Source organism: Zonotrichia albicollis, chromosome 13, assembly GCF_047830755.1.
Source record: "Zonotrichia albicollis isolate bZonAlb1 chromosome 13, bZonAlb1.hap1, whole genome shotgun sequence".
Lineage (NCBI taxonomy): Eukaryota > Metazoa > Chordata > Aves > Passeriformes > Passerellidae > Zonotrichia > Zonotrichia albicollis.
In genome coordinates, this window is record NC_133831.1 from 6,639,859 (window position 1) to 6,667,243 (window position 27,385).

Consider the following 27,385-nt stretch of genomic DNA (forward strand, 5'->3'; position numbering starts at 1 on the left):
AACCCCCCAGGGAAGCCAAGGGAGGTTGTTGACACTTGAGAAGAGGGAGCTGTTGCTGAGCTGTGTTGTGGGCTTGGTAAAACTCAGGCTGAGGGAGTGTCCTGGTGCAGCATCCCACACCCTCAGGTCCTGGGATTTAGTGCTGAAATCAAGGTCTGTCCTGAGCTGTGCTGGAGCTAGAGGGATTTGATCAAAGAATTACAAGGGAATTCAAACCTGCTGCTTTCTTTCTCTCCTTGGGTGTTTGCCAAGCCTGGTGTGAGATGTCTATGAAGGAACCCCAGCAAAACAAAATGCTGGGTTTAGATGGAATGGAATCTGCATGGTTGTGGGAAAACCTGCAGGGTTCACGCTGCTCTGTGCCTGTGGAGGGCACCAAGCACCAGCTCTGCAGGCATGGGGGGCTTGGCTCCTCACTGCAGCCACTTTAGGGATGCTGGACAAAATGCAGAGCCACAGTTGCCCCTGTGGATGGTCTGGGCAGGGTTACACACCCCTGTGCAAGCGCTGTCCCTTGAAAGGAGTGGCTGGTTGGACTGTGGGAGCTGCTGATGGCAGCAGGGACAGATGAGGCACATGGAAAATGCGCACCCCAGTGGATATGCTGGGAACTTGCTCCCACAGGCCAACAGCCCCTTGGCAGAACCTGAGAGAGGGAAATCCTGGGGGAAGGCATTTCTCCATGTGTTTGCACAAACTGGAGCCCTGTGTGCTGCCATGGAGCTCGGGAAGAGGCAGAGCCAGGGATGCTGCTGGGTGTGCTGGGTTAACACAGCCCTGGTGCCAGCTGGCTTTGGTGCATCTCCAGGCATCTCCAGGTGCCTTAACCTGCCCAAGGAAGGGAATTATTGAGTCAAGCAGGAGATCTGCCCTGGCAGCAGCCTGCCAGCACGCTCATTAATGTTTTCCTTCTCCTTTTGTTTCAGGGGGCAAAGGGGCTTAGCGCCTCTGAAACAAACGGAAAACGAAGACCGTGGCAAAACCAGCCCTTCCCACACCCCAAAGAGACCAGCCTGAGGAGAAAGCACAGCTGGGGAGGAAAAGCAAAGGGGAATCTGCAAATGGTGTCCAGCTCCTTCCTAGCTGGGGCAGTGGGGACCCAAGGCTGGCACAGGGACCCAGCCCCAGGGCTGCCCCACTTGGCTCCCTCTTTGCTCTGGGAATTGGAGCTGCTGCTTTTGCAGGATGGCGTCTGTGAGATGGGAGCTATAATTTACAGGATGGTAGAAAAGCATCACTCAGGACACCTCAGAGGCAGAAAGCCTCTTGCTGCAGTCTCCCAGCACTCCTGGCCCTCTCAATGCCCCCACAACATCTCACAACAATATTCACCCCAAGACCCCCAGCTGAAATCTCCAGGCTTCTTTGAGTCAACTTCTGCCTCTGGGGTGTAATGTTATAAACCTCTTGAAGCTCTTGTCATGTCCTTGTTGCTTTTCTTCCATAACTGAGTGTTTCCTCCCAGCAAGTGGAAAGGGCTCTGATTTGCAGCAGCAAATCAGGAGGGTGAGGTTAATCTCCAGGTGAATAGGTTGGAGTTAATGGTTAAACATATTTGCCCAGGCTTTTCTTCTGAGAGAACTTACCCCAAACTCTCCTTACCCCCAGCTATGGCTGCTCCCTCCTGAAGCTGAGAGCTTCAGCACTACCTGCAGCAGCAGGAATGTCCCAGCAGGGAGGGGGTTCCAGGGGCTGTCTCCAGCCCAGAGGCTGCAGGCAGGCATGGGGGGTGGGAGCCCCTACACCCCAGGTTTTGGATACAGACCTTGGAGCAGCAGACTGGTTTGGGTTGTGAGTGACCTTTGAAGATGATCTGGTCCAGCTTCCCTGTCCATTAGACAAGGTTGCTGCAGGCCCTGTCCAACCTGGCCTTGAACACTTCCAGGATGGGCCAGCCACAGTACACTATTCCTTCCTTATGTCCAATATGAATGTCCTCCTTTCAGTTTAAAACTGTTGCCCCTTGTCCTTGCAGACCCTGGTACAAAGCCTTTTTCCATATTTTGAATAAGCCCCCTGATGTTTTGACAGGCCAGGTTGAGATCTCCCACTGTTGCATCTCTTTAGGATCATCCAGGCAACTCTAACAATGAGTTGTGAGCCTGGAGACCCCTTGAGATCCATCCCTGCGTTTAAAATGAATCTTGCTTGTACCAGGACACAGTTTTAGTATTTACCACATTTTCATATAATGTATCCAAAAGCCATGGTGTGCTTTAGAAGCCATTTCCCTGATTGCTGCCCCATGTTTTAATTAATGGAGATCCAGAGGGAATAGGCTGAAGGCATTGTGGACACCATGGGGTGGGTAAACAAGCCACAGATATGACACTGCACGGGTTTCCTGCCTTTCTGTAGTTCAGTTTGCACGTTTCCTATTAGCTTTGCTGTGGATATGTAAGTTTTGCTGTCAGGCAGACCTCAAAATAAACTGGTTTTCCAGCGAGCGGATGTGCTTCCTCCTCCTGTTTCTCTGGTGTGAGCCTGACCTGGCAGGATGGGTACCCCTGGGACATGGAGAGGGCTCCTCATGGCTCAGACTCCTCACTCTGCAGCTGCCTAAACCCAGTAACCTGCTGGGGGTTTTGCCCCAGAGGTGCTGGGAAGTGCTGTGGGATGTTCCTTGCCTGGGAGGGTGCTCAGAACAGGCAAGACATGGTGCTCAAGTGCTGTGATGTGAGCTCTGGGTTGGGCCTTGCAGACACAGGGCCCCCATTGGGCTGTGCTGGGACAGAAATTCACAAAGGGGAAAAGGCTTTGGGCTCTTCCAGATTGCAAGGAGGGTGGAAACATGGCCTGGAGATGGGCCTGCATGTGCAGGGCAGCCAGCACTCATATGTGTGCAGAGGATTGTGGCTTTCACAGAACCGCAGCATGCTTTGGGTTGGCAGGGCCCTTAAAGCTGAACCACCCCCCTTTCTGTGGGCAGGGACATTTCCCACTAGACCAGGTTGCTCAAGACTTTTGTGGGTTTTTGGCTGTGCTTGGCAGAAAATGAGGAATTTTCTTCTTCCTTTTGCAAAGGGGCCCAAGGCACCTGTGCAGCCCATCTCAGGGGTGAGGCTGTTGAATCAGAGACAGAAAGAGAGACTTCAGTCTTCAGGTGGATCAGAAGGCCCCTTTAATGAAAGTTGTGAGTCTTTTATAATGTGACTCACTAAGGTGATCCTTGATTGGTCTAAAAGCAGAAACATCTCACATCTCTCTGTTGGTGCACTATGAACAGCACACGGTGGAGAACCATAACTATAAACAGTGGTTACAGAAAGACAGATAATAATTGTTTTCATTCTTTTCCTCTACAATTCCCAGGCTCAGCCTGGGAGAAATTGTCTCTGTTCTTTCTTGGACTGAACTGAGAAACTCCACACAGGGGCAGCAGGGCTGCGCAGCTCTGGGCAGGCTGAGAGCTGCTCCAGCACTGCCCCACTGAGCAAACCTGGAGGACCAAGAAGGTCTTCCAAGGAAGGTCTTCCTGGAAACCAAGAAGGAGCAAACCTGGGACCTGCCCTGGCCTCTGGAGAACCTGCTGCTGTCCCCGTCCCTTCATCACCTCTCTCTCCCCATTCCTGTTTCAGTTCATGCAGCCCCTGGGGAGCAGGAGGAAACCCATCTCATCATGGAAGAGATGGAGGATGGCAAGATGAATGAAGAGATGACAGCCTGGGCTCACCAGGCTGAGCTGCAGGCAGATGCTCATTCCCTTCCCACCATACAGGAGGAGCCTCAGGAAGAAGAGACCAGGTAGGGGAAGGGAGAGGCTGTTGATGGACCAGGTGGTGGCCACGGGAGGGGACAAGCCTGTCCCTGGGCATCCATCCTTGCAAGGGCTGGTGCTGGCAGCCAAAGTGTGTTTCCAAAAAGGGGGGATTCTCCAGCAGGATCCAAAAGGTGCTTGATCAAATATTTTTTCTCTTGGTGTCTCATTTTTTGTTAGTGCAGAGCCATGGGAGCAATGCTCACAAGTGCCCTGCAGAGGACAGGTGAGGGAGGCTCTGCTTGGGCTGCTGTGAGTAGAATCTGGCCCCAGGGTAAGAGGCTTTGGACCTTGTTCCAGCAGTCCTGCATGCAGCTGCAATGCCATTCAGAAATGGAAATTGTCTCTGTACAATTCACCCTTGTTTCTGCCATAGAAACCCTGCTGGGTGTGCCCAAGTGCTCGGCAGTGTGTTCAGAGCTGGGGGGCTTCAACTCATGAGCTTCTCCTTTCCAGAACCTGTTTGTGCTCCCCAAACACTGCCAAGGGGGATGAGGAAAAGGAGGAGGAGGAGAAGAAAGAGGAGGAGGAAGAGAGGAAGAAAGAGGAAGAGGAAAGGAAGAAAGAAGAAGAGGAGGAGAGGAAAAAAGAGGTAGAGGCGATGAAGCAAGAGGAGGAGGAGAGGAAAGAAGAGGAGGTGAAGCAAGAGGAGAGGAAAGAAGAGGAGGGGAAGCAAGAGGAGGAGGAGGAGAGGAAAGAAGAGGAGGTGAAGCAAGAGGAGGAGGACAGGAAAGAGGAGGAAGAAGAGAGGAAGCAAGAGGAGGAGGAGTTGAAGCAAGAGGAGGAGGAGGAGAGGAAAAAAGAGGAAGAGGAGTTGAAGCAAGAGGAGGAGGAGGAGAGGAAAAAAGAGGAAGAGGAGAGGAAGAAAGAGGAAGAGAACAGGAAAAATGAGGAAGAGGAGAGAAAGCAAGAGGAGGAGGAGATGAAGCAGGAGGAGGAAGACCGTAAAAAAGAGGAAGAGGAGAGGAAGAAAGAGAAGGAGGAGAACAGGGAAAATGAGGAAGAGGAGAGGAAGATAGAGGAGGTGGACAGGAAGAAAGAGGAAGAGGAGAGGAAGGAAGAGGAAGAGGAGAGGAAGATAGAGGAGGACAGAAAGGAAGAGGAAGAGGAGAGGAAGGAGGAGGTGAAGAAGAAAGAGGAGAAGAGGAAAAAGGAGGAGGTGAAGAAGAAAGAGGAAAAGAAGAAGAAAGAGAAGGAGAAGAAAAAAGAGAAGAAGAAAGAGGAAAAGGAGAAAGAAGAAGATAAAGAGGAGGAGCAGCAGGAGAGTGCAGAGTGAGTGGCTCCCATTGCCTTTAAGGCTTTGTTGGAAATGAGCATGATTGCAGCTTTTGTTTCAAGTGCGTTCTCCAGCTGGAGAGGCTGAAACAGCCATGGCAGAGCAGAGCTCCCAGCGTGGCGGGATGGGCAGGGATGGGTGTGCTGGGCAGGGATGGATGTGCTGGGGAGGGATGGCATGCAGGAGGGATGCATGAGGGATGGAAGGCAGAAGGGATGTAGGAGAGAGGGATGGCAGGAGAGAGGGATGACAGGAGAGAGGGATGGCAGGCAGGAGGGATGCTTTGGCCAGCCGGCTGCCCCAGGGCTCGCTGCTGACGCGGCACCTGGTGACAGGAGCGTCTCCTGTGACTCGGGCTCCGTCTCCATCGCGGCCGCCCGTGGCAACCGCAGCCCCTCCTGCGCCTTTGGAGGAGGGAGCTGCCGGCTCCGGAGATGGGCTGTGCTGTTTGAACCATGCCCATTAATTCAGGGCAACCAGGATTGTTTTGAGTGTTACAGAGCTGAATGTAAAGACAGGATTATGTGTTGACGCTGCTTCATACAAGTAGGTACAATTTTACATTTTTTCCTGTTGTAGAAAATCTTGTGGAAGGTGGTGACTTTGGTCTCGATGCTATTGGGAGACATCTTTCTGCTCAGATTAGCAGTTTGCTCTGATTTCACATGAGATAAACATTTAGAGATTTATTACCTAGCACTACAATATTATTCTGTGTTAATTCCTCTGAAGTAGCTAGATTTTCAGGAAGAAGCTGAAAACACATGATTACTCACTGTCAAGCCCATATGTTTGTATTTCATCAAAATCTGTTCCTGGAGCTTCACTGTAGAAACTTGAGCTTCAGTTGTGGGGTGAATGAGATGCTACTCCATCCTTCAATGTGTTTGTTTACTGGGAGAAGAGAGAGAGACCAACAGGTTTTCTAGTTTAGGATGGAAAGATTTGCGATCACATTTGAAGGGAGCATAATTTTAAATATGAAAGGGAGAAATTATTAAAAATAACAAAACAAATATTTTCATGCATTTAGCTGTCTTAAAATTCTCATTATGCCAAATCCATGCTTTGCATTTCTTGCCAGGAAAGAACAAATCAAGAGGTAAATGCACAGAGCAACATTTGAGGTGCTTTTACTTCAGTTATGAAGTTATATTAAAGCAACAAAATCAGTCTTGAGAGCCTCTTTGTCAGAATGGTGGAGCTGAGGCCTGTGCTTGCTCAGGAAGGAAAATGAGAATTATGTGTCCTGATGGTGTCTTGCACAGGCAAACATGGGATTTTAATAGTTCTTGTGGGAAAGCCTTGCCTGGAAATTAGATTTTGGCTTTTTATTTGTCTCATTTTAATTATATGAGAAATGATGCACAGGAGGAGAAACATTCTGCCTGGATCTTTCTGCCTCTGCAGTTTCTGCCCGTGCCCATGCAATGCCCTGATTTATTCGTCACCTCTCACCTGGTCTCCCAGGCAGTATTTCTTCTCTCCCTTGCAGGCCCCTGCTGCAGCCTCCTTGTCCCCCTGCTGATGAGGGTGTGGAAGAAGCCTGCCTTGCCCAGGAGGCCCCCGGGGCTGAGCAGCTGGAGGAAGTTGAGATAAGCAATCTGCAATGTGCCCCTGTGCAGGTACAGCACCGCTCCCTGCTCGGCTCCCTGCACTGAGCTCTGCTCTGCCCTGGGGCTCAGAGCTTCTCTGGGGGATGCAGTGCCCTGGCAGGGGCAGGCTGGGCTGGGCACAGGCCATGCTGCCCACCTGGGTGTCCCCATCCCTGAAGCTGGGCAGCAGAGCTGGCTGTGGGTAAAGGGAAGGCTCCTCTCACCCTCCGGAGTGGGCACTGAACAGGCTGAGTCTGAGAGGAGGGACATGGGGCAGCCAGTCAAGTGCAAAGGCTGCTCTTTCACTTTTTCGGGGCTTTTTCTCCTTAAAATGCCTTTTATTTTTCATATTGAAGGTGGAAGAGGAGCCAGCTGAAGCTGCTGAAACTGATGCTGAAGGTACAAGGGGTATCAGGAGGGTGCCAGACTGGGATGGAGTAAGGCAGGGATGGGGGGAGAATCCAGCTTCTCCTCTCCTGCTGGCAGGAAGCAGGGAGCTGCCTTCTCTGCAGCCTGCAGGAGCAGTCAGGGCTGTTCACAGGGTAAAACATACTGTGGGCACTGCACAATGGCAATATTGGCATTGTCTGCAGCTAGCTCTGCATGTACAATGCTTAGTCCTGTTGATGCTGCAATCCCTGATGTGAAACAAGAGTTTCTCCTTCAGCTGGAGGATGTACAGGGATAAAAAAGTATTTTCTCTACCACTTTTCTCCCTTTGGAGAATAACCAGTGGCATAAAACAGATTTTAATATAATGTTTTAGGAAGCAATGGTTGGTAATGAAAATGGTTGGTAAGTTCCCATTGCATCCTGACTGAGCAGAGGCACATCCTGGCAGAACTCCACAGGCATCAGGAAGATGCTCAGGGAATGGCTTGCCCTCACCCCTGAGATTCTCTGCATGCAGCCCTTGCAGAGGGGCAATGATGCTGGAAAATGCTGATTTGTCAGGAACTGTAGTGATAGGACAAGGAGTGATGGGTACAAAGTGAAAGAGGGGGAATTTAGGTTAGATTATTAGGAAGAAATTCTTCCCAGTGAGGGTGGTGAGATACTGGAATATGTTGCCCATGGAGATTGTGGATGCCCCAACCCTGGCAGTACTCAAGGCCAGGCTGGGTAAGACCTTGACCAACCTAGAGCAGCAGGAGATGTCCCTGCTCATGGGACACAACCTTTAATGTCCCTTCCACCCCTTAACCTTCCACGACTCCATGAAAAACATGAGCTGGGATGCCCAGCACTGCCACCAGCCCTGTGAGCAGCAGCAGCAGCCCCAAACCCGGGTCAGCCCCACATCCCTGTGTGCCACATCCCTCCCTTCTCACACAGCCAGCCCCACATCCCTGTGTGTCACATCCCTCCCATCTCACAGTAGTCAGCCCCACATCCCTCCCTTCTCACACAGCCAGCCCCACACCCCTCCCTTCTCACAGCCCTCTGTTCTGTTGCAGCTGCAGATGCCTTGTCCCTTGCTTGAAGCTCCCAGCAGCTGCTAGCAGCATGGCCAGGCGGGCCCAGGACGTCGAGCTCTTCCAGCTGGTGCATGACAAGCCCTGGGCTGGCAGGGCCCCCTCTCCTGCTGGCCACGGGACTCTAGAGCAGCTGCCCAATGTCCCCAGTGTCCCCAGCTGCCGAGCCCCTGCTGCCACCCCTGTCCTTGTCGCCAGCAAGCCAAAGGCTGGACTTGTCAACCCCAATTTTTGCACTGAGGAGCAACCCCCACTAGGTATTAGAGATGTTGGCTTTGATGCCTTGTGCAGCTAGAGGGGTGCAGGGGGGTTCCTGGAGTAGTTGCTTTTTTTGTTGCTTTCTGAGGGAGGGGGGAATCATTTAAAAAAAATAAAAGCATGCTTCATGTTGCAGCACAGAGGCTGGGGAACAAACCCCACGTGTTTGTCTGCTTCTGCCTCATCACCATGTGCCTTTTTAGCCAAGTCTTGAGTGTGTCTGCAAATGCTGTGTGTTTAGAGCTGCTCAGAAAGGCTCTCCTGAAGGAGCTGCAGGCAGAGGGTGCAATTTCACCACACACAGTTTTCTCTCCAGCATTTGTGCAGCCTGCTCGTGCCTACAGGAGAGGAAGGCGGAGGTTTGCTGCTCATGGCTTTCTGCCTTTTCTGCAGCTTTGCTTTGCTTTGTTTTTCACCAGCAAGCCGAATTCTGCTGCTTTTCCTAACATGCCACAGGATTTTAACTCTGCCACCCAAACAGGCCTTTTCTCAGGCATTTCATCCAGCCACACTCTGATCCCCTAGCCTCACATCAGAGTGAAGCAGGAGAAGGTGCATGGGGTCTCTCAGATGTGTGAAAAGAAGAAATCCTGCAGGAATTAATTTTATTTTGTTGAATAGCTGAGGAAGACATTACACTTCACAGCCAAATGACTGTGGGGTCTGGCCAAGGTAGCCCCCAGTTCTCCTTTGGGCCACTGGCATCTTTCTTTACCCACCACAAACATCCAACCTTCCTGCTTCTGACCTTGCCTGTGGCAGGGAGCAGTTATTACCTCTGCAGAAGAAAGAAGCCATAAATGTTTATTGTAATAGTGCCTTATTCTGCATGGAAAGCCAACACTGTGTGGTTCAGGGCTGTCACAATCCATGTGTTTACATTCAGAAGAACCAGGACAATCTCTACACCCTGGGAGACAGGTTTGCCCCTGGAAATCCTGGGCTCCTGCATGGCACCTGCAGCTGGGAATCCTCATTTCCATGGTTTTCCAAACCACAGGAGCCCAACACAGATGAAGTAGCTGCAATCACTGCAAGCTGGGCAAGCAGAAGGGCAGCAGATGGCAGCTCTTAGACTGTTAAAACTGGGCAAAAAAAAAAAAAAAAAAAAAGAAAAAGAAAAAGATAAAGAAGTGCTCCAAATGCTTAGGAGAAAGGAGAGCCAGGCAAGAAGGGAAGGGAAGGGAGGGAGAAGGAGAGTCCTTCCCACACGCTGCAGGGCCTGGGGGCGGCTCTGGGGAGCCATCCTGGCTGCAGGGGGGCCCTGTGCCCCCTCACCTGCCATTGTTGTCCTTCCCCACGGAGCAGGTCACCCCCCCACCGTGGAGATCAAGGATGTGGACAGCCCAGAGCGTGCTGTGGAGATCCACGGCACCTATGGAGAGCTGCCTGCGGCTGGCGCCCCCAACCTGCTGGCCGTGCCGGGCGCTGCATCCCCCAGGTACAGCAAACCCCAGGTACAGCATCCCCCAGGCACAGCATCCCGCAGGCACAGCATCCCTCAGGTACAGCATCCCCAGGTACAGCATCCCCCAGGTACAGCATCCCTCAGGTAGAGCATCCCCAGGTACAGCATCCCCCAGGTACAGCATCCCTCAGGTACAGCATCCCCAGGTACAGCATCCCCCAGGCACAGCATCCCCCAGGCACAGCAACCCCCAGGCACAGCATCCCCCAGGTACAGCATCCCCCAGGCACAGTATCCCCCAGGTACAACATCCCCCAGATACAGCATCCCCCAGGTACAACATCCCCCAGATACAGCATCCCCCAGGTACAGCATCCCCCAGGCACAGCATCCCCCAGGTACAGCAAACCCCAGGCACAGCATCCCCCAGGCACAGCATCCCCCAGGTACAGCAAACCCCAGGCACAGCATCCCTCAGGTACAGCATCCCCCAGGTACAGCTCTGCCCAGTGGTCCCAGCGCCCCCCAAGGCTGTCAGCACAAGAACATTTATTATCCAAGTTTATCCACGTGGAGATGCTCATTCCCAGCAGGTTTGGACAGTGCTGTGTGTGCAGTGGGTGTCACCCCAGTGCACAGCAGAGGAGATGGCCAAAGCTTTTCCTCTTGTTTGCATTTTTAAATTAAATTTTGTTTAATGCTTTTATGGTCAGGGACAGCCCTGTGTGTGTGTCCTCCTGGAGATGGGCTGGATCCCCAAGCCATGGGGAAATACCATTTGTCTCTGTTCCCAAATTCAGAGCACAGAGAGTCTATGTGCTGGATATGAGCCTGCATCTTTAAAATAATCCATTTTCTTCCTGTATTTTTGCTGCAAAGGTTTGCAGCACGTCCCCCCTGAGTTTGAGCTTCCAGAGGAGTGGTGGAAGCCCCATCCTGTGAAATGTTCAAGGCCAGGTTGGATGGGGCTTGGAGCTACATGGCCTAGCTGGAAGGTTTCTCTTCCTGAGCTAAATGATCTTTTAAGGTCCCTTCCAACCCTGATCATTCAGTGATTCTATGCTTGGAGAGAGGGAGGATTAAAACTGAGCTTATAAATTTAGGCTGGAGGAAGCTGATGGATTTTTTTCTGTGGTTGCACTATGATTTTTTTGAGGCTCACCCTTGCAGAGGATTCAAAATGAAAGCTAAAGTGGGATTATTTTCTGTGCTGTAAACCAGGCGCTGTAGTCATTCTCACCTAATAGTTTGGATCTTTTGGATCTTTTAGTTTTTGCTCCTGGAGGAGCAAAAAAAAAAAGGCAAAAATGTCCACAATCCAGTCTGTTGAACAGCTAAAAAATGGCAAAAATGTCAACAATCCTGTTGAACTGTAAAAAAAAATGGCAAAAATGTCAATGATCTGGTCTGTTGAACAGCTATTTATACTGGGACAGCAGAGCCCAAGGCTTCGTGTAAAATACCTGCAGTGAAAACACAGACAGCATTAAACATATTTGCACTTACACATGTGAGCACATAAACCTTTCTGCTGGGTCTCCAGGGAGTACCCCAAAACAACATTGGGTATTTTTAAAAGCAAGGAACTCCTGTTCTCCTTCATAAAGAAATAAAAATTAATTATTGTGAGGCAGAAGGGAAATGCCCATGTCCTGCTGGTGTTTCCAGAGAAAAAAGACATAATTCTGCATTGAGCAGTTATCTCTAAATCCCTTCTACTGGCCTCAGCCTGGAGTTATAACATGGCTCTGGCAGGGCCCATTTCTTGGGAAATGAAGGTTCATCAGTCTTGTTCACATGCTGCACCTCCCAGCAGGACACACCTGGGAGCAGAGAGGCTGGAGTTGGTGGGTTCACAGCATTTGAATCCCATTTGACTCCCATTCCTTTGGGAGATTGGTGCTGGCAGGATGCTCCCTCAGCATCCTCCTCCTCCTGCTCCACACACAGCACTGAGACATTCTGTGGGAGCAGCACTTGTGGTGCCTGGAGACAATTTCCTCATCACAGCTGGAGCTCTGGGCTTGGCTGCAGGTTTGCAAACCTCTCTAGACTTTTGCTGGGACTGCTACCTTCATATTCAGCTTCCCTTCTGACACCTTTTGTGCTCACATGTAAGGAAGTCACCTGAGAAACCCATCTGTGCCAAAGGGCGGCCCAGCTCAGTTAGGACACAAGCTCTGGGTGTTGTGGCATTGCACTTTCCTTGCCCCTTGAAGGGCAGTGCTGTGGAGCTGTGGCCCTGGGGGCCAGCACAGGATGATGCCTGCCCTCTGTGCATCTTGCCAGGTACCCAAATTGAGTTGCAAAATGGGCCAGGTGGCTGCAAGGGCTGGTTGGTACTCAGGGAGGAGCAGAGCTCCAGCAGGAAAGGAGCAGGAGGCTCACTCCCAACTACTCCAGGCAATGTCACAAAAATTAGGGTAAACTGACCCTAGCAGGAGAAGGGGGAATGGAAAACAGGTCACACCTGGGAGGAGGAAGAGGAAGGAGAGGAGCCAAGCCAAGCCTTGGTGTCTGTGTTTGTGTCTGCAGGAGAAGGCGACTGCTCCCAGAGGATGCTCTGGACAGGGGGCTGGTGAGCCAATCCTCCAGCCAAGGGCTGGGCTGGGACCAGGAGCACAGGGAAAGGTGAGAAATGGGCCCAGGCGCTCCAGATCAGCCAGGGGTTCACATCCTGGGGTTCACATCCTGGGGCTTGGGTGGAAATAGCAAATACCCCAAATATCCTTTGGGATACCAAAGGGAGAGGGAGCCATGCCAGTTTGTGTTCTTCTCAGTACACAATACCCCAATAAACACAGGTAAATCCTAATTCAGATGCAGCAGGTTAAAGAATGGGAATAATGACTGGGTCATGGGGCTGGGAGCAACCTGGTCTAGTGGAAGGTGTCCCTGCCCATGGCAGAGAGGCTGGAATGAGATGAGCCTTAAGGTCCCTTCTAACCCAAGTCATTCCAGGTTTCTGTGACCCCAATAACCTGCCCTGGCCTTTCCTTTCCCTTCTAACCCAAGCCATTCCAGGTTTCTGTGACCCCAATAACCTGCCCTGCCCTTCCCTACCTCCATGCAATGCCCTCTGGTGTCCCCCAGCCTGCCCGAGCGCATCGGCTCGGCCTCGAGCCTGAGCAGTGCCATCATCAACACCCGGCTGCAGGAGCTGGTGAGGCTCTTCAAGGAGAGGACTGAGAAGGTGAAGGAGAAGCTCATTGACTCTGATGTCACCTCAGATGATGAGAGTCCCGTGGCATGTGAGTCCAGGTGGGGCTGGGAGTGTTTCCCTGGTGGGTCCCTGTACACGCTGTGTTTTCTGGCTGCTGTTTTATTAACAGTTTAAACACCTTAAGAAAAACTGCAGCAAGAAGATTATTTTTTCTGCACTTTGAAATAACTGTGTGGCCTCTCCCAGCTCCCAGCAAGCCAGCACCTGCAGCAGCAGCAGCGCCTGCCCCAGGAGGGGATCTGGAGGGGGACAAACCTCTGGGGGATGACCACTACTGTGAGATGCTGTGCTGCACCTTCAAGCGCCGGCCCTGGCTGGAGCACCTCAAGAGTTACCAGTTCCCCAGCAGCATTGACCCCCTGACCAGTGAGTGATGGGGCACAGCCTGGACTGGGGGCACCTGGAGGGACTGGGGGAGAGAGGGTGATGAGAGGGGAGGAAAACTAAGCAAGAAGCAGCTTAGCTTTTTCACTAAAGCTCAGACTTTTAAATTCCTCTGCAAGGCACAGGCCTTCCTCCATACTTCCAGCTGTGGGTGTCAAGAGCAGGACTGGGCATTCTGCTTTCCCTGTGGTGTGGATATCCCCCCAAAAAATTAAAATCACAGAAGAAGATTCTGTGTGGCCACCTCACAGAAGCCCAGCTCTTTCCTTAGTCTCTCATATTCCTCAATCCTTTGGAAGCCTCTGGGCTCAGGCAGCCAGCCACCAGTTCAGCACAGCTGGAGGGGAGAAACAAAAACAGGGAAGCTGGAGTTGTGAGAGCAGAGCAAAAGCAAATATAGCTGAATATAGCAAAGTTAGAAGAAGCTTTCTGATAAAATGTGGTGTGTTCTGTGACCAGGGGTGTTCACTCTGTGCTGGAGATCAAACACTGTCACCAAGAGACTTCTGGCAGGTTTTCCTTTGTGCTGAGGGCAGGCCAGGGATGGAAACCCCTCTGTGAGGAGGATTCCCCCAGAGCAGGGACGTGTTTCCAGCTGATGGTGGTGCTGTTCCCTGTGTGCAGATCTGATGTACGTGCTGTGGCTGTTCTTCGTGGTCATGGCCTGGAACTGGAACTGCTGGCTGATCCCTGTCCGCTGGGCCTTCCCCTACCAGACCCCAGCCAACATCCACTACTGGCTGCTGGTGGATTACCTCTGTGACCTCATTTACCTGCTGGACATCCTCATCTTCCAGACCCGGCTGCAGTTCGTGCAGGGGGGAGACATCATTGTGAGTGGCAGGGCACTGCATCCAGCACTGGGGACCAGCTGGGCACTCCCACCCCATCACCTTGAGGGTGCTGCTGGACCCTGAACTGAGCCCTCTCACCATGGCCATGGCCACCAGGTGCTGCTGGACCCTGAACTGAGCCCTCTCACCATGGCCATGGCCAGCACGGCTCTGTCCACTCCCAGAGACCACAAGCATCTCTCCTGACACTGACTGGACAAGCCAGCTGTATTTTGTCTGCCAAACACACAATTTTCCCCTAGAAAATCAGTCCCATTCTCTCCATACTGTGTGGCCTTCCTGTTTCTGGGCAGGGATGCCTGCAGGGTGTTGCTCCCGGGGGTGGCTCTGCCTGTGGTGAGGGGTTCATTGACTGACCTTGGCACAGCCGTGTGGTGCCAGCCTTGGGCATGGGTGTGACAAACCCTGGGGTTAATTTTCAGGAGCACACCAGGCAGGATGTGTTAGCAATTGCAATCTGAACACACAGATCACTCCCTTGAGATAAGGCAAGCCCTTGATTTCATTTCCATATTCAATTAAACAAACTGAAAAATCACACCTTGAGGGTGCAGCCTTCCTATGCCCATGCAGATGCTCAGACAGGCAGTTTCCCCTGCAAATGCTGATTTTGTGGTGCTGGCACTGTGATGTGCTTTTCCTGGGATGCAAAATCAGCACAGGATGTCCCAAGGTAGGATGGGAAGATGGGAAACAGCCAGGATTTCTCTGCTTGCTCTTCCCCCTTTCCAGGCACAAAGGGAGCATCTTCCCTGTCGTGGTGCAGAGAAGGAAAGCCAGGCATGACCACACTGGCCTAGCTTTCCTTTCTCTAAGCAATAATCAATATTCCTCTCTCTCTCCCTCCTGTTCCCCCCAGACTGACAAAAAGGCCATGAAAGAGAACTACCTGCGGTCACAGCGCTTCAAGGTTTGTCAGCATTGTCTTCAATTCACTGAATCTTTCACCTCTTTCACCTGCCCTGTGGGTTCAGCCCCACCCCGGGGCCCCTGCAGCTCCCCACAGAGGTGTCTCCCGTGTGCATTTCAGATGGATGTGCTGTGCCTGCTCCCCCTGGATTTCTTCTACTTCAAAGTGGGTGTGAATCCCCTGCTGCGCTTCCCCCGGTGTCTGAAGGTGAGCCAGGGCTCACAAAGCAGAGCAGCAGCTGCACAGGGCACAGAGGGCTCCTCTGCTGCCTGGGTGAGCTGTGCCTGCTCACACCCATCCACGGTGACAGGAGGATCACAAAATGGAGGGGAGTTTTGTCCCAAAGGCTTTGCAGGTCACACACTTCATTTCAATCCTAAACCATTCACTTTTGACTAGGAGGGCACTGAAGAATGGAGACAAATCTGCCTGTGGCAGTCCACGCTGCAGAGGGGCTGCAGGAGGGAAATGAGGGGCAGGGGGGTTTTATGGGGAGGGGATTCTCCCAGGGGAACCTGGAACATGCATCTCTCCTTCTCCTCCCAGTACATGGCCTTCTTCGAGTTCAACAACCGCCTGGAGGCCATCCTGACCAAGGCTTACATCTACAGGTGAGGGCCATGGGGGCAAGGAGGGAGCATGGAATTGCTCTTTGCCCCTGGGCAGGAAGGTTCCCTTCATTCTGCACTGTTCTGGGCCCCTGATTTTTTCCCTGCTGTGCCTGGGCTGGCTGAATGGACTTTGGCTGATGTGGTGGGACAGGAGGTTCCCAAAGCCTGCATGGGCAGGATCAGCTCTCCCCAACGCACAGGGACAGGGGGGCTGGCAGTGAAGGGGAGCCATCAGCAGATAAACTGCCTTTCCTGGCACTTCTGGAGCTGCAGGAGGCAGCAGCAGGGCTGGGGTGCTCTGTCACCTGTGTGGTCACCACTTCAGGGCTCCCACTGATCCCAGGGGGGACCTGACACCTTTCCCTGCAGATCTCATCTCCCTTCCTGCTCTCTCCTGGGTTCCTCTGCAGGGTGATCCGCACCACTGCCTACCTGCTGTACAGCCTCCATGTGAACTCCTGCCTTTACTACTGGGCATCAGCCTACGAAGGACTGGGCTCCACCACCTGGGTCTATGATGGGGAAGGAAACAGGTACAGACCAGGGCTGGGGGTCTCACACAGCACAGCCTGCTGGAGCTGGAGCAATAAGGGACGTGTTGGGATGCAGCTGGGATCATGAAAACCCCTAAAGCAAAACACCCAAGGGAAGGCCCAAGACCAGGGAACACATGGCTTCTCTTAAATGCTATTCCAACAATTTGTTCACAAACATGTTTTTCCCCCTGATAATTTCTAAAAGTGTAAATGGGGCTGAAAACATGTTGCTGCTTTATGGCAGAGGAGCAGAAACCAGGAGTAACCAGAGCTGAGCCTCCCAGGTGGAGGATCCTGGAGGGACCATTGGTTCCCTGCTCCTGTAGCATCTTCAGAAGCACCTGCAGGTGTGGTGGGGGGTCTGAAGCCCTGCAGTTTTTCCTTTTGCCATCCATAATTACTCTCAGCAGGCTCTGGCCTGTAACTCTGTGCTGAGGGGTGAAACAGAAATGCCTTCAGAGCTGCCTCCTCTTCTCCTCTCCTTTTCTCCTCCAGCTACATCCGCTGTTACTACTGGGCAGTGAAAACCCTCATCACCATCGGGGGCCTGCCAGACCCCAAGACCCTGTTTGAGATCGTCTTCCAGCTGCTGAACTACTTCACAGGGGTCTTTGCTTTCTCTGTCATGATAGGGCAGGTGAGTTGGAGTCAGAGGGGATTTACAGCCTCAGCTAGGGGTGGGTTTGGTGGGTTTGATCCACAGGTTTGTCTCTCTGGGTTTGTTTTCCCCATGGGAAGACCTGCTCAGCATTGGTGCGAGACAAAAAGGATCTTGCAGATGCTGGTAGGGTTAGGCTAATGGGCTTAACCTGCTGAAGGATAAGTGACAGCAACCTAAAGTTCTCCTCCACCTCTTCCTTTCAGATGAGAGACGTGGTTGGTGCTGCTACTGCAGGACAAACCTACTACCGGAGCTGCATGGACAGCACCATTAAATACATGAACTTCTACAGGATCCCCAGGGCAGTGCAGAACAGGGTGAAGACGTGGTACGAGTACACATGGCACTCCCAAGGCATGCTAGGTGAGATCCAGCCACTCCAAGGCTGAATGCTTGAATCTCATGTTTTATCTCATGTTTTATCTCATATGGTTGCTCTGCAGAGCTGAAATGTTACCATCAAACAGCACTACAGTTTGGGGGTGGAGGGTGGTTTATTTTACTCTTCAGCACAGGGGCTTGTTTGTCCACCTATGGAGTTCACAGACTGCCACTGGGTCTCTGCAGCACTTTGGTGACATGGCATCCCATGTCCAGTGTCCCAGGTGCCCTGGGGAGAGGACAGTGACTGTCCATCATGGCCAGAGTGTGTCCAGCAGCAAAGCCACCAGCTCACCCTACAGTGAGCCATCAGGCAGCAGCAGAACCTCTGTGCCCACCCCCTGGACAGGAGAAATGCTGATTTGGGTCAGTGGTCTGTTTCTGGGAGCCATCAGGGCAGGGATAATGCAAAGGGTGATTTTCCATCCCACTTCAGATTTAGACCTGCAGGTTGCTGGGTGGGCAGAAGCCAGGGGAAACCTTTCTGTGTGCGTTGGCTCCTGACCTCTGCCACCACAACATGGGCTGCTTCCCCACTGCCACATGAAGGACACACTCCCAAATCAAGTGCTGGAAGCAGCCACTTTTCTGCTGTGTCTCACAGATGAGTCAGAGCTGCTGGTGCAGCTGCCGGACAAGATGAGGCTGGACATCGCCATCGACGTGAACTACAACATCGTGAGCAAAGTGGCCCTTTTCCAGGTACCCTCTGCAGCCCAGCCCTGCCTGGCACAGCCTGCCATGCCAGCACACGCTGAGGCTGGCATGTTTTGGCTCTCTTTGGGCTCAGGGCTGTGACAGACAGATGATCTTTGACATGCTGAAGCGGCTCAGATCAGTGGTGTACCTGCCCAACGACTACGTGTGCAAGAAGGTACGGGGATGCTTGGGAGTCACAGCCAGGCTGTGCAGGGCACAGGGGGAGCCAGGCCTGGCCCTTCACCCTGCTGGGCCACCTCACAGGGAGGGAATTTAGAGCAAAAACACCCTTGGTGGCAGCTGGCCTTGTACAAAGCAGCTCTGAACAACAGGGGAAAGCTTGTTGGGTGTGGTGGTGTTCACAAGGGTCCCAGGAAAGGGGAAGAGATGAGGATCTCAATCCATGTTTCAGAAGGCTTGATTTATTATTTTATTATATATATTATATTAAAACTATACTAAAAGAATAGAAGAAAGGATTTCATCAGAAGGCTTGCAAGCAAGAAGAAGAATGATAACAAAATCTTGTGTCTGACCGAGAGTCTGAGACAGCTGGGCTGTGATTGGCCATTAATCAGAAACAACCAACATAGACCAATCACAGATCCACCTGTTGCAGTCCACAGCAGCAGATAATAATTGTTTACAGTTTGTTCCTGAAGCCTCAGCTTCTCAGGAGAAAAAATCCTAAGGAAAGGATTTTTCATAAAACATCATGGCTACAGTTGGAGTCTTGGGGATGCTGAGATGAGAATGCTCAGGAATGAGAACCATCAAGATGTTTTGGGAGCTTGGAGAGGCCATGGGCATCCTTAGGGCATCCATGAGGTGTCCCTGGCCAGCTCCCCCTTCCCTGCAGGGGGAGATAGGCCGGGAGATGTACATCATCCAGGCGGGACAGGTGCAGGTGCTGGGGGGACCCGACGGCAAATCCGTGCTGGTGACTCTGAAAGCTGGATCTGTCTTTGGGGAAATCAGGTGAGAGAAGCACTGTCAGGGAGCTGGGGAAATACAGCCTGTGGGTGAGACATGGAGGGATCAGCAGCATCCCAATTAATCTTTGTGACTGAGAGCCGTGAATGCTGGGCAGAGGCTGAGACACAAATCACAGCTTTCCTGCTGTTTCTGTCATTGTGTTGTCTTCTGCCTGGGGAGCTGGGGATGGTAAACAGGGGAATATGGATGGAGGAATGGGAAAATTGATCAGAAAAGGTGTTTCACAAATACATTCTCCCAGCCCTTCCAAGGGAATGAAAAGCCCTGCACCAGCTGGTAACGCAGCAACACTGCTGCCTCCCCACAGCCCAGCAGACACCAGACTGGTGTTAAACACAATATTTAACCCTTCAGAACCACAGATAATATTTTATATAGTACTCCATGCAAGGTTTCCCTTTATCATTCTTTAAAAACAGCACGATAAATCCCATCAGGAGTGAAAATTAAACTCTTGAGTCCCCTGAGAGAGGTGCAGAGGTGTAAAGGAGATTTGCAGTTCTGAGCCTGCCAACAGAGGTGTTGATGTCTCGCATTGTCTCTCCCAGCCTGCTGGCAGCAGGAGGGGGAAATCGCCGCACAGCAAACGTCGTGGCCCACGGCTTCGCCAACCTTTTTATTCTGGAGAAGAAAGACTTGAACGAGATTTTGGTGCATTACCCGGAGTCTCAGAAGCTGCTGCGCAAGAAAGCCAAGTGCGTGCTTGGGCTGCTGGGCTGCTCCTTTCTAACCTGCGGGGGTTTAAAACCAGCAGAGCCGGGGCCTCGCAGTCTCGGGGGGGTTTTCTCTCTGTGTGGAGCCCTGGGGATGCTCCCGGAGCGGAGCTGGGCTGCGGCCGCCGTCCCTCGGCAGAGGGCACCCGGGCCCCGGCGCTGAGCGGAGCCTCCGCCTGCCGGAACCCGCCTGGCACAGCGGCTGGAGCTGGGCACGGAGTGCGGCCAAAGCGCCTTCGCTTAAAAATCCCTGTGAAGATTCGGTTTAACATTTAGCATCGCTTAGATTGGTTGTCCACAGCGGGTGGAGCTGGGCAAGGAGCATGGCCAAAGCGCCTTCGCTTAAAAATCCATGTAAAGATTCGGTTTAGTTTTTAGCATCGCTCAGATTGGTTGTTCTGTCCTCGCCAAGACACACAAAGCTCCTTGTGCTGCTTTTAACGCTTGGTTTCTCTGCATTATAAAATCCAGCTAACACAATGTTCCCGGACTGACACCACCTCTCCCTTCCCGTGCTGCAGGAAAATGCTGAGGAGCAACAACAAGCCCAAAGATGAGAAGGGAGGCCCCGGAGATGCGCTGGTCATCCCCCCGAAAGCGGAGACCCCAAAGCTGTTCCGGGCTGCCCTGGCGGCCACGGGGAGGATGGGGGGCAAGGGGCCCCTGGGGCGGCTCCGCTGGAGGCTGAAGGAGCTGCAGGAGCTGCAGGCGATGCAGGAGATGCAGGAAGCGCAGGCGATGCAGGCGATGCAGGAGGCGCAGGTCAGCACGGGGAGCGCAGAGATCCGGCTTTGCTTCCTTAGATACCAAGTGTGCTCTCCCCAGCAGCTCTGGAGTGGTTAAGGTGCCTTAAAAGACCGAGCTCAGGATGTTGGGGTTTGTCAAAGCGTGGGCAGGCAGGAAGGGGTGACCCAGCATCTTGCACAGGTCTTTGGTGGAGTGCCAGTGTTTTGCTATACAAAAGGGAAATACGTTAAATTTTTGCCTGCCTGTGCTACGCCTGAGTCCAATTTCTAGCTGGGCTGTAGCCACAGATGAATGAATGTATCTTCTATCCTGCAGAGACAGGATAATTAATCATAATTATGATTAATAATTAATCAATGTATGAATCAATTAATCAATGCACCCACAGCCCAGTTGATGTCCCAAATCTTTCCCCAAGTGGCCAGGACAGAGGTGCCCACAGCCTGCAATGCCATCCTGCCACCTCTGCAGGAACTCCTTGCTTTTTGCCATGAGCAGCTGAAAATGGCTCTGTCCTTTTTTTCCCCTCCTTTTTTATTTCCAACTGTCTCAGCCAAACTTGTAAGGAGAGTTTTGTCTCCATGCAGCCCCTGCTTTGTTGTTCTCAGCATGGAGCCAGGCACACTTATCACATCTGGATGTGCACAGGGAGGGAGGGAGGAGCTGCCAGGCAGTGCAGTGACCTTGGGGCTGGGTAAACACCAGGCTGATGCCAAACATAGCTGCACTTCTGCAGCCCTCCAGAGGCTTGAGAAGCTTCAAACCATGTGGTGTTTAACATTAATCCATAACCAGTTAACAGCAGCAGTGAACAGTGGCACTGAGGGCTCTGAATGAGGCAAAAGAAGCTCTGAAACAAGTGCTGAAGGGTGAATGAACTGGGAACTGACCCCAGTGGTGGGTGAGCAGGACCTGCTGATATCCCTCTCCTTGGCACATCCCTGGGGCTGGCTTCTAATGCTCCTCTCCAAAGGAGCACAGGGCAGGCTGGGGCTGCTCCCTCACAGCAGCTCTAGTGCCAGGTTTGGCCAAGACCAGCCCTTCCAGAAGCTTCAGGAGCAAACCAAGAGTCTGACCGTGTTCACAGGGGTCCCAGGAAGAGGGGAGAGATGAGGATCTGACTCCATGTTTCAGAAGGCTTTATTTATTATTTTATTATATATATTACATTAAAACTATACTAAAAGAAGAAGGGATTTCTTCAGAAGGCTGGCTAAGAATAGAATAGGAAGGAATGATAACAAATGGCCAGCTGACTGTGATTGGCCATTAATTAGATATAACCAACATGGGCCAATCACATATGTACGTGTTGCATTCCACAGCAGCAGATAACCATTGTTTACATTTTGTTCCTGAGGCCTTTCAGCTTCTCAGGAGAAAAAATCCTAAGGAAAGGGTTTTTCATAAAAGATGTCTGTGACACCAAGAGTTAGTGCAGAGGTGGGAGAGCTCTGCTCTGCTCCTCTCTCTGTGCTTCTCAAGACATACAGGATAGAATCCAGCAGCCCCTCTGGCCTCAAGCTGGCATCCCAGTGCAGAAATCCTGTGCTGGAACCACAGAACTCCTGCCTAGCTTTGCCATATTAGGGATAGTGAGCAAGGATCTGCTAAGGTTTTTTTTTTTTTTTTGTCTCTTTTTTAACTTTTCATTGCAGGGTTCCAGTGTCAGCCCAACCCCACCGAAGTCACCAGTGCACCAGAGATCTCCTGTCGCATCCCGCAGAGCACAAACCCGCCCGGGAGGAGAAATATCCTCAGAATCTCCTGATCACTCAGTCACCATCCGTGTGATCTCCACAGCAAGAGAGGATGAGGAAATCCTTGCTGCTGAGATTTCAGAGAAAGATGAAAAGGAAGAAGAGCAATGAAAGAGCAGCAGGGCCCAGGGCAGGCGTAGGAGTCAGGCAAATGCCTGGGCCAGCAGATTCTTGTTGTTAATGATTTCCATGCAGTGGCTGTAGCTTTGGCTATGTGCTGTGGGTAGGATCTGCCTCTCTCTTCTGCCCAGACCCTCAATCACTGCTGATAAAACCCTCTGCCATTTGACCCAGAACCATGTAAGGTTTCTCCACTTGCAGATCTGTTGAGCACCTTTATGAATTCCCCACTAAATCTCAGGTCAGCCCTCTTGCTTTGTGGAAGGAGACCTATGGAAAAATTGCTTTTTATGGCTCTGGATGGTTAATGAGTGTTCAGACAAAGCATGAAGAGTTATTCACCTCTGACAGCTGAGTCACCACTTGGCTGGAAACAACCCAGGGAAAAAAACCACAACAAGGTTTCTCTGTTGGGCTCAAGGTTGACAGCAGCAGTGGGGAGTGATTCATCTGAAAAGGATGTGGGCTATGCTCACAGGCTGAGCTTGATTTGCTCACAGACCAAACTGTCATGAGAAATGCCAAGCTCTGTCCCCAGTGCACAGACTGCAAGGTGCCTGAGGGACCCTCGTGGTGCCAACACCACCTGGGCTTTGCCATGGGAGGAATCCTTGCTGGGAAGGTGGTGGGCTCTCCATGACTGGGGGCTCTTGTGGGGAGATTTGATGAGCATCTTTCAAGGATGGAGAAGCACAATCCTGGATGAGATAGATGTTCCTGGAGGTTTTGTTTCCAGCCTTGGGATTTTTCTGTGCTGCCACTGCTGGGAGGGAAAAACAGAGAGCAGGAAGGGAGAACTGACTTGGTTCCCAGCTGGGAGGGGAAAGAGAAGGGCAGTGAGTGCTCTCCTGTCCCAGACAGTGTTTCAGAGTCAGCTCTGAGCCTGCCATGTGCCAACAAGTTCCCCTGCACTCCCTGCTGGGCCTCAGTGCCATCCTGTTACAGGAGCCCCCTCCAGCCAGGTCTCACAAGCTCTCAGAGGTCCATAACACACCCAAGACAGCTCAGCTACCTTTGGACGCATAGAAATCAGCAGGATGGCTTCTGCTGCAGTGTTGGAAACAAAAAGGTTTAATAAAAGGCAAAATAACAAACAGAGAAAAACCAAGCCAGGTGCAGGAGATTCTTGCCCCTGGTTAAACACCTCACAAAAGCAATTGGTTTCTTTGTTCTCTTCTTTTTCTAGTCAATTGCCCAGGCAGGACTTTTTGGCCCCTGTCCAGTTGGCTGTCCTTAAGTTTGGGGTGAAGTCCCCTACGTCTATGAGATGTCTTTTCACCTAATTGAGGAGAGAAACTTCTGGGCTCCTTTCCTTTTTGAGGGGACAAAGGAGAGTTCTGTCACTCCATCAACAGGGGACACATTCCTGTAGCATCCCCATTTCCATCAGGCAACTTCCAGCCCTTCAGCCACCTCAGACTGGCTTCAGACTGGCTTCTTCAGCCCCCTCAGACTGGCTCCTGGCCACATTTCCCACAGAGAGAAGCCACTCTGGTGCTGCTCATCACTCAAGTCACAAAGCCACTGCCCCAGCTGTGCTGGAGGGAAAGGCAAACAGCACCAGCACCAGCTGATGGCTCAAGGTGCCCCATCTTCCTCCAGCACCACCAGCTCCCTCCTCATCCTCCTCAAGCCAGCTCCCAGCACAGTGAGCTGAGAGGGGCTGGGGAGCAGCGCATGAGGCAGGGCTGGATGAGGTTTGCAGATCCTCCCCGAGTTTTGGCTGTCCATTCCCACAGAGAGGAGCCACTTCCCATCCTGTGGTGGAGCAGCTGGGGCAGGTTTGCTGCAGGGAGCAGCCCTGTCCCCATGGCCAAGGCACTCCCAGGGGTTCAGCAGATGCAGGGAGCAGTGCTGCAGGTTCCACAGGTCTGGCTGTGACACAGGGAGGGGTGGCAGGGCTGCTGTCACCCCCTGGGTCATCCCTCTTCCCATCCAGGCTGACCTTCGCCTCCTCTGGGATCTCCTTTTGTTGCTTTTTCCCCTCCCTTCTCTTGCAAACTGTATGGGTTTCTGTGGCAAAAAAATAAAGCCAGAATAGGTGTCAGCCTTAGTTAATAATGCCTTGCTTTCTTTTTAAACAAATTTAATGAGCTCCTGTACTGCAGGGGGGTCTGAAGCCATCACATTGCAGGGGAGAGCCTGCACTCACCCAAACCTCCCTGAAGATTTCTCATCCTCAGTCATTTGCCAGTGGTTTCCATTTGCCAGGCAGAAGATTTTCATGGGGAGTGAAAAGTTGCAGGTTTTTTCCACTCTTTAAATATTTATGTAATCAAACCAGGAAACATGCAAAAATCAAACTGGGGCTCTGATTTACTTCTATGATTTAATTTTCTTTAGAAAAAGCTTATAAATAAATAGTGGGCTGTAATTGCTCTCGTAATTCACTGTATCTACAATAAACACCATGTAGATTACAATTTATTTAGTGTGGATTTATTTCAACATTCCAGCTGTTATTTTGGCTTCTTGCTCACTCATGCACTGACAGAGCCAGAAAATCCTCACATGCAGGTCAGATTTCCCAATAAATAATCATTTCTTAATAAATAATTAAGAGGCTCAGAGCTCACATAATACTGGTAGTAGAATTGTAATTTGTCTTTAATCACCAACAGGAGGGAAAAAAAGCTTTCTTAAACAGAAAAGATTGCTTGAAGATCCTAGTTTTCAACAGGCAGCATGAGGTGGTGATGGATACACAACTGGTAATTCTGGAACCATGGGGAGATCTGAAATTATCCCTCTCTGTGATCTGTTTATGGCTTTAGCTCTTTGGAGAGATTATTCTCCAGGTAATAATTAAGGTCAAGGTAGGGCCAGACTTGCAGGCTGGGCTGGGAGTTGAGCTCAGGTCTGTTTGCTCTGCTCTGCTTAGAGATGAGGGCAGAGACTTCAGTGCCTCTTGTTTTGGGGTTGCCATGGCTTGGATTTCTTCTGTTAACTTTTAAATTCCATTCACTTACCAGGTTTTTCTGTATTTGCAGTGGGCTTCCTTTGCAGTGGCTCCAATAAATACCTTGCAGAGGGCACTCATCACTCAGTGTTCCTTCCCCTGCCCTTGGAACATTCCTGATGGGTTTGGTAACACTCCATGTACCTTTGCTGCATTTCTTATTAGCTTTTGCTCGTTCCTCTTGGTGTCCTCAAGCCTGGGGTCGATCTGATATGAGATCCTCTCTTCTATTAATGCAGCACTTGGGGAATCTTGACAGGCAGCTGCTTATTGCCATAGAAACCAGGTTTTCTTGCTGTGATATTTTAGCTGTTGCAGCTTTTTAGTGAAATGAGTGGAGTAGAGAAGTGCTGGAGGAAGGAGCAGAGCTTGTCCTTGGAGCTGTGGGAATGTGGAAGGTTTTGCCTCACTGTCACCACTAACATCTTTACTGGAGACTTTATATATACTATTTATACTTTTATATATGTAATTTTTTTTTTATACTGGGGGTGTATTCATATTCCTTGTGGCCTGTGTCTTTCAGAGAACTGACACTGATTCAATGTTCTGTAGGAAGTTAGAGAAGACAAATGCCTCCCATTAGAGAAATCAGCTGACAGAAGGAACAGTGCAACCCACCAAGACATCTGGCAGTGGAGGGAGTTATTTTCCCCTGGACAGAAACAGGGCAGGTAGCTTCTCTGTATTTATAGCCAGAGAAATCTTTTAAAAAGATTAAGTGCAACTGCAGGTTAATCACTGATAAGGTTGTAACGAAAGTAAAAGCAAATAAGCAGGTTTGGGGATTAGACTCGGGTCCAGAAAGAAATTGCAGGATAAATGGAAAGCCCAGTTAAATGGTGTTTAATTAGGAAGCTTGAAATAAAATTAGGCACTTCAACCTTGAAACCTGCAGACTTTAGCCAGCAGGACACACTCCTAGTTTGGGAACAGTCTGTAACCCACTTTTTCTGTCTATATATATATTTTTCCTTTGTGTAGCTCTGCTTTGAGTGACACTTGCATATAAATCTATCTGAATCCCTTTTGCCTTCCCCTAAAATGGAGCTAATAAAGTCTGGTTTTCCCTGAGCACACAGCTCCTTTTAAGTGCAGCAATGGTCTCACTGGAGTGAGCACCCTGCAAAAACACCAGAGCACCTTTTGGAAAGGGGTTCACAACCAATGGGTGCCATGGCAGCTCCTGTTAGCAGCAGCTGAGGCTCAATGACCTTTTCATTTCTCTTTTTTTCCTCATTTACCTGTTCTGGTTTTGGGATGAAACTTTCCCACTTTGGTTCATGCCCTCGGGTGAATGTCCAAGGGGGATCTGTGCAGTATCAGGGTTTGATCCCCTGAAGAATTGAAGCCTAGAAACCTTTGTTCTTTCCTGCGGTTTTCCCGGCTTTTACAAATCCCTTGATGCATGAGGAGAGCTGGAAGTGGAACAGTTAAAGGCTCAAAACTGTTTTCTTGGATAAACTGGAAGAAATTTGAGAAGAAATGTAAACAACTGGGGAAGTGAGATAAATGAGGGTGTGGGGATGGCAGGGAGCACCCCTGCAGCTCTGGGCTGTGACATCCTGGGGACAAACAGCGTGGCCCAGAAAGCTTCACAGGGTTTGCAGATGCTCGTTTTGCAAACTGAGCTCAGCAGGACCGTCCCTGCTCCCTCCCCAGTTTTATTTGCCAGAAATGATGGGTAGGGCTGGCTCAGCCTCCCGCACTGGGATTGCTGCTGGGGCTGGGGGAGCATCCTGGAGCCCCCAGGGATGCTCTGGATGTGTCCCAGGTGAGCATCACCTGGATGGTCCGAATTTGCCCCATGGTGAGCATCACACGAGCTGCCCCACGATGCCTCAGCACTGAGCAGAGGAATGAAGACAGCCAGAGCAGTCACTCATTGTGGATAAGAGGCTCTTTTGTGCTGTAGAAATGCCAAAATCACGTGCAAATCCCTCCGCTGCTGCCATGGTTACTGGCCACTGGCAGAGCCGCTGGCAGCGAGAGAGGGGCTGTGGCATGGCAGGGGTTCTGCTCCTCTTTTTATAGGGGAAATCCCATAAAACCTGCATTCTGC

General features: G+C 51.3%; 1 protein-coding gene across 1 annotated transcript in view; it reads left to right on the top strand.

Annotated features, from left to right (window-relative positions):
- The window catches only part of CNGB1 (cyclic nucleotide gated channel subunit beta 1), a 30,178-nt gene extending 5,767 nt beyond the window's left edge, over positions 1-24,411 (top strand). The window contains exons 13-33 of the mRNA XM_074550833.1: positions 3,579-3,744; positions 4,214-5,029; positions 6,529-6,658; positions 6,985-7,027; positions 9,670-9,802; positions 12,305-12,400; positions 12,863-13,020; positions 13,179-13,358; positions 14,001-14,209; positions 15,090-15,140; positions 15,261-15,347; positions 15,687-15,751; positions 16,162-16,284; positions 16,783-16,924; positions 17,152-17,311; positions 17,934-18,031; positions 18,120-18,203; positions 18,888-19,006; positions 19,573-19,719; positions 20,259-20,499; positions 22,143-24,411. Coding sequence (XP_074406934.1) covers positions 3,579-3,744; positions 4,214-5,029; positions 6,529-6,658; positions 6,985-7,027; positions 9,670-9,802; positions 12,305-12,400; positions 12,863-13,020; positions 13,179-13,358; positions 14,001-14,209; positions 15,090-15,140; positions 15,261-15,347; positions 15,687-15,751; positions 16,162-16,284; positions 16,783-16,924; positions 17,152-17,311; positions 17,934-18,031; positions 18,120-18,203; positions 18,888-19,006; positions 19,573-19,719; positions 20,259-20,499; positions 22,143-22,355 — 3,461 coding nt within the window. The 3' untranslated portion in view covers positions 22,356-24,411. The remainder of the gene's footprint in view (positions 1-3,578; positions 3,745-4,213; positions 5,030-6,528; positions 6,659-6,984; positions 7,028-9,669; positions 9,803-12,304; positions 12,401-12,862; positions 13,021-13,178; positions 13,359-14,000; positions 14,210-15,089; positions 15,141-15,260; positions 15,348-15,686; positions 15,752-16,161; positions 16,285-16,782; positions 16,925-17,151; positions 17,312-17,933; positions 18,032-18,119; positions 18,204-18,887; positions 19,007-19,572; positions 19,720-20,258; positions 20,500-22,142) is intronic.
- Positions 24,412-27,385: the final 2,974 nt, after the last annotated feature.